Source organism: Haplochromis burtoni, unplaced genomic scaffold (assembly GCF_018398535.1).
Source record: "Haplochromis burtoni strain Fernald_Lab_line unplaced genomic scaffold, NCSU_Asbu1 Contig_24, whole genome shotgun sequence".
Lineage (NCBI taxonomy): Eukaryota > Metazoa > Chordata > Actinopteri > Cichliformes > Cichlidae > Haplochromis > Haplochromis burtoni.
Window position 1 is genome coordinate 1,821,038 of NW_024582385.1, and position 11,658 is coordinate 1,832,695.

At 40.0% G+C, this 11,658-nt stretch overlaps 1 protein-coding gene across 1 annotated transcript in view; it reads right to left on the reverse strand.

The window, feature by feature from the left end:
* Positions 1–4,997: 4,997 nt before the first annotated feature.
* Positions 4,998–11,658, reverse strand: part of mogat2 (monoacylglycerol O-acyltransferase 2) — a 22,802-nt gene continuing 16,141 nt past the window's right edge. Inside the window, exons 3-6 of the mRNA XM_005926787.2 lie at positions 6,589–6,793; positions 6,297–6,471; positions 5,867–6,066; positions 4,998–5,513 (exon numbers count right to left, since the gene is read on the reverse strand). Of these exons, the coding sequence (XP_005926849.1) occupies positions 5,359–5,513; positions 5,867–6,066; positions 6,297–6,471; positions 6,589–6,793 (735 nt within the window). The 3' untranslated portion in view covers positions 4,998–5,358. The remainder of the gene's footprint in view (positions 5,514–5,866; positions 6,067–6,296; positions 6,472–6,588; positions 6,794–11,658) is intronic.

Below are 11,658 nucleotides of genomic sequence, written 5' to 3' on the forward strand. Positions count from 1 at the left end.
GCCGCTGTGCTGCTCTCTCTGTATTTATGAGGCCAGTCACGTGGGTCAGCGACCTGTTCAAAACATGTATTGACCATTCGTGCCACAGCTCTTCAGCATGCCTCATGGGACAGAGGAGCTGTGTGCAAACATGTGTCCAGCTGTTTTATGGCTAGAAGCCAAGTAATAAACGGTCCCTTTCTCCTTATTTAAAAAAAGTGTTTTGTTTTTGTTTTTTGTTGTTTTTTTGAGAAAGGAAGTCTGTTTTTAATCGAATTAAACTTTTATTAAAATTATTTGTTCATAGCTATAAACCTTAAAATCATTATGCTTTTGCGTTAGTTTTACTATATTTAAGATGATTTTTAATTTTTATTTATTTTAATAAAGCTGCTTACTTTATATCAGGGTCGTAGGTATTGACTGATGCCAAAAGCAACTCTTGCAAAAGAAGTTGCACCGGCCTTACATCATTCGAGATGTCTTGCCCTCCACATACAGAGTTCAACTCGCTTGTTTAAACGCAGTCGGGAACTATTCAGAGCTGCGAATCATTTTCCTAAGATCTAAGATTTAACACATATGTAATCTATGTACAGTATTGTGCAAAAGTCTTGCGCTATATTCCTTTATATTTTGCTGGGAAAATGGGAAATATGTGCAACGATTTATTGAAACGTGCAAACATACATTGAAATAAAATAGACAAGAAAACGTTCTAATAATTATATTGAACTTGAAAGTCAGTATTTGTTATGACTGAGTTCTTCAGCACAGCCTATAGTTTCCTGTCGGAGACTCAAAGCTCTTCCTTGGATGCTGCCGTCTCCGTTTCTTTGTCAAGATGATCCCACACTTGTTCAGTAATGAAGTCCAGGCCAATCCATGACTGACTTATCTAAGTTGTTCACCATGTGTAGACACAACACTGGTTCATCCCTTGAGTTAGATTCCTTTTTCTTGCTTGAACGATGCATAGGTCCGTGTTAAGGAGCTTAACAAAGGAAAAAAAAAACAGTGCGTGACTGAAAATGGATGAAAAGGCGGCTGATGTCCGAAAACATCAGCTTATATCTTGCTTTCAGAATCCTTGGAAGCAAGATTTAAAGACTTATACCACTTTTGACTTTTCCACAATATTGTATTTATTCTTTTATTCTCGTGAACTGGAATGTGCTCTGTATCAATGCTGCAACCAAATCACCAACATCAGACCTTTAAAAAAAACTGAACTGAACCTGCTGCACTGAAAAGTGCTCAATATGTCATGACATGACTCCAAACACGGGCAGCTGTGGGTTGCATTGTGTAACAGGTTACAGAGGCAGCCATCTGTCCAAGAAAGCGCTCAGGTAAATCCTCTGCACTTGGCACTGCAGAGATACTCACCAAGCCAGAACCAGCAGGACACATGACTAAAGTAAAGCTGCTGGCAAACAGCTGAAAATGTGAGCCCACCCGTGGAGAAGGTAAACCACCAAAATCACAGTGTAAAAATTTCTACTGTTTACTATGTAATGGCATTTAGATGAAATAGCACAAGATACTTGAAGTTTAAATAGTAATATCGATGGGGGCATATTACCATATAGGATGCTGGATGTGTTGTTTTAGATCTTTAGCTTTGATTGTGCAGCAATTCAGCCTGAAGATTTCAGTGAAGTCATGTCTGAGCTCATGATCCTGCTGAAGTCATGCTTTTTAATGTTTGCTCTTTGGCTTTACCTCTTTTGACTTCAACAAATTAAATATAATTTCCTGTCTGTTCCAGTAAAAAAGAAAAAAAATCTCTTGCACTTTGTATCTAATGTGCTTCATCCAAAAACTGATATCGCATATCTACAGGGACCCAGCCAAGAAATATAACAGCTTCTGGATTAATCAATTATATAGTCCTTGACATCAGGTCAGTGTTGAGAAATAATTCAGGGCAACAGCATCAGCAGCAGCAGCGCTGGAATAATCTGCTTTTAAAGTACAGTCTTTAGTATTGTTTATTCTTTCTTCAGTGGCTGGCTTTTGATTCTGGTGTGAGGAGTTCGAGTGTTCAGCTCCAGTTTTTTCTGCTGTGGTGACAGTTAATTCTGAAATTATGCACCACCTGCAATAATCCATCCTGCTTACCCCGACTGTTGCAGAATTTCTTGTTCTCATATAATAATAATAATCTGTAGAACAGATATCCCGTTATCTACAGATATGACTTCCTCCCCTAATATAATAAGGTCTCATGTAAGCTCTCTGCTCTAAAGCAACTTTTCATTTCTTCAAATGCTGTAATTCATTTGGGACGATAGAGCCAATATTACGTTATATTTTAATGAGTATTTAGATCGTGATGCTTAAAAGCCACAAAGATAAGATGTGCCCTGTAGGATTCTGTACTTTGACCACTGTCTTCAAAAATAAGTCAATAATGTTGTTATCCTGACCTCACTCACACCCCACACCCACCTAACGGCAGCTTGAGACCAAACAAACATTGAAAGCATTGTCTACTGTACTGTATGAGTACAATCTACAACACACTAACAACATACTTAGCAGGCAAGGACTGTTTCCAAAGCACAAAACATGCCCCATTAAATTTTCATCACTTTACACTGATAAGACTAATAACAGGATCATCACGCCTGGTGGATTACTGGCGAATTCTGCTGTTTTGGCTTTTGTGAAACGTGAAACACTTTGTAAGATTTAAAAAAAAAAAAAAATCCCACTGCAGAGATTTGCAACTGATGAATAATTACTTAAACCTCTTGTTTATTTGACGGGAGAGAGGAAATATGAGCTCATTTTGAGTTTATTGGCAGCAACATTTTCCCACAGACATGTTTGCCACTACGCTGCATCACATCTTCATTAAACACTAAACTTAAACTGCTCAGCAGTTCGAGGCCTTCCATGGGATACTGTTCGTTTAATGCTATGCTTTATGTTTTCAATAGTGGGCTGTTTGGAACCTAAAATAGGCCAGTTTAGCAACTACACTGCTTTAATATAGAGCCATGATGTTGTTATAAGTGTAAACGTGGTTTAGCATCATTACTGTCTTGATCCCTCATTTCTTTATTCATTGACGGAGAAATGGAAGACAGCATGTGTTTGGACGTGTTTACTGAAAGGTGCAAACACACGTGGAAATACAGCATATAAGGCAAAAACAGTGTCTTTCTAATTCTTGCGAGCTTGAAAGTCAATATTTGATATGACTGCTTTTATTCTTCAGCACAGCCTGAACTCTCAGTGTTTATTGTCATTCTTTAAGCAGTCTTTGGGAATAGTTCTGCAGGGTTCTTGACAGACATCCCAAAACTTTTCTTCAGCTGTTGGCTGCCTTTTGTTCTGTTCTCTGTCAAGATGATCTTACACTACATCACAGTACAGGTACAGGATGTGGGGAGGCCAGTCGGTGACTATAGTGTTCTGTCCAGACAAGACAGAAATGAAAAACACTGATAGATCTCAGAAAGCCTGGAGAACTATTGCTCAAGAGCACTTTAGAAATTACAACAAGGTTGGATCCTTGCAAGCATAAAATAAAGAAACGAGGCATTACTCAAGACTTTTGCACAGTGCTGACAGCAGAGGTCTTGCTGACAGTATCAATGTCTGATGTGCGTTAATGCCTCCTGATAACAGATACAGGATTTTTAAATGGTACGCTGACATTAGTCTATAGACAAGCTCATAATTTCCAGCGAGAAATCTAAATTCTGATTCATGTTGTACTTTGTAGAGTTGGACACAAGACAAGGCTAAAAGGGACTCGCTATATTACGTGCAGACTGCTTTATTTAAAGATGATCTCTTTCTTATTCTCTACCCACATCTGCTCGTCCTTTAGTCAGCATTTTTGTCAGCTCATCACACACGTACACGCATACAGTATATCTTGCCTGCTCTGTGTTGAAAGGAGCAGGGCATTGTCCAGTCTGTCAGTTATTTCATTTGGAAATATCAGAATTGTGCCATGTGATATAAAAGTCACCTGCCAAAGTTCACAGACACTCTTATCATTTGGGACTCAGATTAAAAAACCAGACACCCTTTAACCTGTGATTTCTAATAATACAATAAATCACACACACACTCATATTTATTCTCACGTCTCACTTGGTAATAAAAATATATCTAAGAGTTTTAAAACGATCATTAAGACTCTTCTCAATAGTACTGACGGCCTGAAAGGCAGAAACTGAAGGAAGACACTTGGATGATTCCTTGCCAACAATTAAAAGCAGCTCCAGGAGATGGTTAGGTTTTGAAAACCACAGCTCAGCCAGCCAAAGGTACCACGTGTACAGCTCCTGTACCTAACAGTATAAGTAAAAACAACCGTGATGAGTGAAATGCTTGGATTCAAAATCATAATCCTAAAAGTAACCAGTAACGGTGCGAGACTTACTTAACACTACTTTTACATCTCTGAAGACAAAAGAAGGAAATTCCCACTGATTTTGTGCTGCCTGTATGGAGTGTACTGTTTAAAATATGAAATCAATCCTGCAGTTTTTGCTTCTGTTCTTTTACAGTGTTGCCAGTGTAATGTTGTAATCTGACTTCAACCTATGACTCTATTTGAGAAAGTTTCAGGCCTTGCACAAATTCCAACACATCATATGCAACAACTGCAATGTTCACATGTAGCCCCAGAGGAAGGGCAACAGTCTAAATCCAAGGTTCCCAGAGCGAGGCCCGTGTGCCAGCTGTGGGCCCACGTTCATGTTTCGCTCCACAGTCATGCACCAGGTGAAAAAAGAACCAAGGGAGCAACTTTTCCTTTCTGACAGTCATTGCAGAATAAATCATTTACAATTACAGGTGAGGTCAAGATGTCTTGGCTGTGTGGCCTCGGTTGGCTTCTTTGATAATCATGACTAAATAAACACAGAAAACTTTCCCTTTTTTCAGACTACATTAGACTTCACCGTGTAAGCATGAGTCAGCCTAACTGTCGTTTCAAAGAGAGATTGTTCTCAGACACTGAAGCTGAAAGAGCTACACATGAAATCTTTAATACATGAATATGTGAGATTACACAACTGCTTCTGAACTCTAAATATCCAAATGAACCGAACACATTATTAGAGTTTCATGATGAATTTTAATGCACTCGTAGAACATCTTTCATTTGATCTGAGATTTTAAAGACAGCCTTTCCAGCTTACATGTTTGGGCTTTATTGAGACAGGACATGTTTAAACACAGACCTCTGCAATAGCCTTGAGCCACATGGAGCTCCTGCTCAGCCCGGTGCGAGCGTACAAACAATCACTTTGTCTTTAGTTAAAGGATGAGCTGTGAGCAGGTGTACAGAATCTGCAGCACCAGAGCTTTACAAAGAGGCGTCCAATTCCACCCAGGCCTTGTTGCACTTTAGACAAAGTTCAGGTGTGTGTCTTTGTCCACTCCATAGTTGCCTTTGTGCTCCTCAAACAGATTGCTGAGTTCATCCATGTACAGCTGGTGGAGGGCATCAAGTTCCTCGGCAGTTGGCTTTGCTTTCTTCTCCACTTTGATTGGCCGCCCAACTGCAGAGATGTGACAAAGTGCTTTATGTACTTTGTTTAGTTACAGTATGTTTAAGATGTTTACTGAGCATGAGGACTGCGTGCCAGCCAGTTACAAAGGACGCTGTGTTTGTTCTCACAGCGAATCTCCCTCTATATCTGATCGCCATTACTCACATGCACCGAAACTGAACTCAGTGACGTCAGTTACTTCTCACAAAGTTGAAAACTTATTGGGAAGTGCAAGGATGCTTTACTATATGTTTTTACCTGAGGGAAGATATCTATTAGGCCTTTAGAGTGTTAATATACACTGCTGCCCAAGTATCCATCCAGCTGCACGTAGTGATGGTGGAGTAAAGCTGCTTACTCACCTACTGTGTTGATAGGTTTTCTGTAGGGCATAAGGCCGAAGGAGTACTGGAAAATGCCTCGTGCATGGAAGAGAGGAAGAGAGACACCCATGATCTTTTGCAGGTTTTCCTGCAACCATCGAAGCCAGGTTCCCCTCGGGTTTTCCACCTGGTCATACACTTCATTCTCCCCAAAAGAGAAGACTGGTACCAGATGAGCTCTGGGAAAAAATGGTTGAGCTCTATTGGTTTCTTATTTCTAACTGATCTCATAGCAGAATATGCGCTTTCCCAGGAAATTCCATGCAAGTCACTTGAATAAGTTTCAGGAGTCAAGCTACAAAAACCCCCTAAAATGAATAGATTGACAATCTTTTTAATAAGCAAAACCATTTCAGAGGCGTAGATGGAGCAGAATTTTCCACATTGCCTCAGGGCTGGCTGATCTTACCCATACTCCATGGCCATTTTGATGAAGCCTTTTTTATGGGCCAAGAGTACATTGAAAGTGCCTGGGTGGGCATCAAGGGCCTCTGGTGCCCCTCCAACAGCTATCACAATAGCATTTCCACCTTTCTTTTTGCAGAGTGGATAAGTGGCACTCTCTTTGTCTGAAGGAATCAGGCCTGCAATGTTGTAACAGAAGGAAAAACATATTTAAAGTGTTCAAATACAATACGTTTATTTTAACATACATAAAAAAGAAGAATGGGAAATATGATTGAAATGTCAATAGCTCAAACCTCCACACATGATGTAGTCTCTGAAGAATGGAGCTCTGAACCAAAGAGGCAACATGAGCAGGTAGCTGGTGATGCCTGGAAACAGCTGTCTGAAGCCTGTCGAGTAGGTGCAGAAGTTGGTAAAGGCTCCTGCCACCAGCACACCATGGGGATGGAAGCCAAGGATGTAGTTATGCCTGGGATCTAAATCAGCCGTCTTCACCAACTGAAAGGGGAAAAAAGATGATATTTGTAGATGTATACATAGTCAAGAGTGCATGCAGACATACTCGGGATGATAATGGCCACCAGAATCGTGGTAACTCGTTTAATCCTCATCAACCTAAGAGCTGTTTTGGACTTTGCGTTGCAGTTGCTTGGCTCTGGCTGCAGTCCAACCATGTGCCTCAATATCTCAGTTTCAACACAATGTCTTTGACCCTCTGAACCTTCCCTCATCTCCCCTGCCTGAGGCTTCAGGACTCGATTGGGTATGACTTTAACAGCCACACTCGCAGGATGAAGTACTGTATGTGAAACCTTTGAAATTGCCCGTATTTCTGCACAAAAAGCATCATAAATATATAAATATTATACAGCAAGTGTGGTTTCATAGATCTGGCCATATTTGACATGAATAGCAAGAAGGGGGACCTAAACTGCAAAAACCCCAAAACCCAACAACAGGAAAACGACAAACTTTCACTTAGGTTGAAAGCAAGACACAGGTACAGATAATCCAGACAACGAGGCGGGGCGAAGTAAGACTGAACACACAAAAAAACAGGAAATCAGTCATAGCTAAACAGGGAAATGCAGACACATACATTAACTTAACTTATGGGGTTGACACAAGGAGATATAACAGAAAACACTGAGCAAACACTATGTTTTAAAAAATATTCCAGACCATCCAAATCATTGAATTAAGTTTTCCGATAACTTCCATGGCTACAGGTGTGTAAAATCAATCATCTAGGCATGCAGACTGCTTCTACAAACATTCGTGAAAGAATAGGTCATGTGATGGGGTGGGCCAGGGTCACGCAGTGGTTTCCCCAAGTCAGAATTTTTAACTGGTATCTCCCTCAACTCAGAAAGTCACTGCAGGCTCTACCAGCTCCAGCTTTGTTGCCTCCCAAAGTTAACAATCCAGGATGGCAGCAGTGAGCATAAAAAGTAATAAAATTGTTGTTGTTTTGTTTTTGTTTGTTTTTTAAATTATTTATTTATGTATTTATCCTTAAGTTCTGTTATTGAAGTTTAAAATGAAATGGCCCACACCATTTTTTCACACGTAGGCTGATGTGATGATCCACATGATCAATAGCAGATCAACGCGCCTCAGGGGACGAGCACCACTCAGGGTTTAATAACTTGGACTCACCACCATTTTTATAACCTAAGAAGCCTCTTGGATGAACCATCAAATCAAATCAAATCAAAATTTATTTATATAGCACATATAACCATGAATATCTTCCTGGAGGCGTCCAGCTGTTTTCTTTTTTCAAGCTATTTTTCATGTTTTGTTATCAGCTGTACCAACGACGCATTTCTTCTCTAAACTCTACATATAGGACATTTCCTTCCTTTACAAAGTGTGCAGGCTAGGCCCAGAAGCCCGTTCAACCAGAGTTCAACCAGAGACTAAAAATGACCAGAGGCTCCACTTATATAATACCTCCTCGTTCTGTTGAAGTTTAGCAACTGTTTCACAGCAGTTTCATGATGGGTATTGCAAAAGATTTTCTGACTGCGATTGTTTTATTACATGTCTTCACATTCAAGCTTCCAGTAGACATTTTCTGCCCACTATTGCCTCCGTCGTCCAATGCATTGCACAGATTTTATGCAATGCAGAGTTCAAGTTTCCACATCACAACTGTGTCTAATGCCAACTGGATCAGGACTGTAAGTGTTCTTGCCACACATCCTGATGGCTGGAGACCCCAGAGATACATACATGTTTTAGCATGTTGCACAGGTGTTTTATTAACTATTAATCCTCATTTTTATGCCTTTTTTAGTCTGTTCATATCTACTGATGCTGTTTTGTTTTTTAAAAAATAGTAATATTTTGAAATGCTAGAGGGCTTATGTAGCTTTATTAACTCCAGCCAAGAGTCCTAAAGAAAGTAAGTAAAAACACTGAAGGTGTCACTGGACCTACTTTACCTGAGAGCTGAGCTGGGACATGCTCTGGTCATGAAAAGGAGAGCTGATGCTGTTACATGACACTTTTGGCTGGTTGTCTGTTTATTTCAGATAGTTTATATTGGGGTTAAAATGACCCTGATTGGTGTCATCATGTAAATAAAACACAAATAACATAACTGACATTACAAGATGTTTCAAATTCGGCTTGATGCAAGCAAACAACAGTTCCTTATCTTTTAAGTAGGGCCTAAAGTTAAAGCATGAATACATGCACCTCTAATTTCAGCGCAGCACTTGATGAAAGGAATCAGGGGACATCCTGCATGTACCAAATTTCATTACACAAAAATGAAGGAGAAATGGTAAAAACAGTGAAGAACAATTAATCATTGACTTGTCTGAGAGGTTCTGCAATATGCTCATGTGCCAGAAAATAACCAGGACCGTTTGAATAAAAAATACTGCACTTGCACTGTTTTTCAGATATTAGGAGCACCTTCCCTTAATTTAGCTTTTAGCATTCTAGGCTCCCAGCACACTGTTAAAAAGGTCAAAATACAGTTGGCACTGCCCACAGCGCTACTCTACTGCCAACCAGGAGGTCAGAGATTCAGGTGTGATGTGTTAATAGTTACATGGAGAAAGTAGCCTCAAACAGAGATAAGGAGCACGTTGAAGAGGTTTGGCAGGTTCAAGTTTTCTAACCCTTCATGCACATAGAAGGTTTTACAGCATGAAAACAAAATATCTTCCTGAAACCTTTTAAACATAAATGTTACCTGTTTTTTCTTTTTAATGCTGGCTAACATAGATGTCCCCCGAACATAACTCCAGAATAAATATGGAAATATTCTGAGTTTCAAAAGTGATTTCAGAAGCGTGCCTAATGATTGCAGTGGATGTCTGCTGAGTCACTGAAAGACTTTTGCAATGCTTCAAATTTCCACTTCACAGCTGTGTTCTGCCAACTGGACCAGGGCTGTCTTCCAAAGTGTTTGTGGCTCACATCTTAAAGTACAGAAGATTTCAGCTGGGTTTTGAGGAGCTGCCCTTTATTCACGTGAAAAACGCACTTAATAAAATATAATACTAAAAGGTGAGCACAATGGGGGCCCATCGTGTTTCCAAAGGCGATAAGTGTCCAGGGTTGCTCACTTCAAGTTTATATAAAAGTTGAAATGAACATCTTGTACTTCCATATATTTGTCACTTGGCAGGAAGGTTAAAGAGATGTGCCAGTGTTTACACATGACAAAGGTCATCTTGCTATTTGCAAGGTAAAAGACTTCTGGTGTCACAGAAACACTGGATATTAGCAATATTTAATAAAAAAAAAACCTCTGATTATCAACAATAAAATCTCGAGGAAGATAAGCAGCTCTGTCTCAAACCTTTTTCTTGGGATTCTCCTTTAATGCTGGAGATGTTCTTTTTGTTGGAATCGGTGAATATAGACGGATGCTGAGTCTCTGAATTCATTCCCCAGCTCTTCTCCATTGGTTGGAGCTTCATTGAGCTGCTTATGCAGCTTATTTTGCTCTTGGCAAGTAAATTATGAGCCACTGTGTTTGTGATCAATCCTCGCAAACTTAGTGATATTTCTCTGTAATGTTTGAAGCGACACAAGTGAAAAGCTCCATGATGTCGTTTGTTTAGTCCGCTAAAAATAAGCACTCCCTTCACTGATCTGTGCGTGAGATTCATACTCAAGACAACACTTTTCTTTTATCAGGCAATCATCTCAGAACCAGTTTCAGTCATTTGATACAGTTTTTCCAGTAATGTTTTCTCTTTATTATTTCTTATTGAATAAGGGTGCATTCACACAGATTTTAAAGCTTTCTCAGATTGTAATAGATCATATGAAGGTTGTGAGTAAAGCTTATATAAGCAAGTCATGTTACTGGACCTTCGTGGAGCTGATTGTTGGTGTCCGTGCTGTGGAGACCTGCTGCAGGTGGCTCCCAAAGTTAAACATTAGCTCCAGTTTCACTGATGAGGCGCTAAGTAAGCGAAGTGTCTATCATAATGTCACCAAGACCTGCTGTCGAGCCTTCATCGTCACGTAATCTGTGTTTCTATCATTCCTGCCAGTTTTAAAAAGGATAAATATCTACTTTTCCCAAATTCCCAGGTGGACTTAGCTCCACACTGCATCTTCCGCTGCATTAGTGGAAAGGTATTCATAGATGTACCCTGGGGAAGTTTTGTGGGAAGACAATCACGGCAGATAAAGTCTGTGGGCTACACAGGAGTATCACCCCAAATCACTTGTGAGAAAGTGCTTTTCCATAACCACTGACAACAACGATTCCAACTTCAGGACTTGGTAACTTGGTGGTGGCGTCAGGATTAAATGTGGTTTATCGTCATAAAGATGCAAAAATAGGTTTTGTAGCCTGAAAATGACGCCATGTGTGCTCTGTAATTGCCTTCAGATACATTTGAATTTGCGTCACTATCTCGTCTACATGCATTTTTGTCCTTTTAGAAACCAAGACACTCACATCAGCTGGTGAGCTTTCAGCCTGAGCTGGTGACGGTGTATTAGAAACGGTGGGCAAAGACACGCTAATGAAAGGAATTAGGAAACTTTAAATAACACATCTTCTCTCTACCCTCACACGGACTCCTTGTTTAGGGCCCACTGTGGCAGTCAGATGATGCTGGGCAGAATTCAGTTTGAACTAGATGGCACAAAACATTCTTGTTTTTTTTTCTTAGAAATTTTTTTCTTAGAAATTATTTAATATATTAAATTATTTAATATATGAAATTCAAAATATTCACACGAGGCCTCTAATGATATATAAAACACCCAACACGCCCCTGCGGGCGGTTTATCCTTCAAGCTCGGGTCCTCTACCAGAGGCCTGGGAGCTTGAGGGTCCTGCGCAGTATCTTAGCTGTTCCCAGGACTGCGCTCTTTTG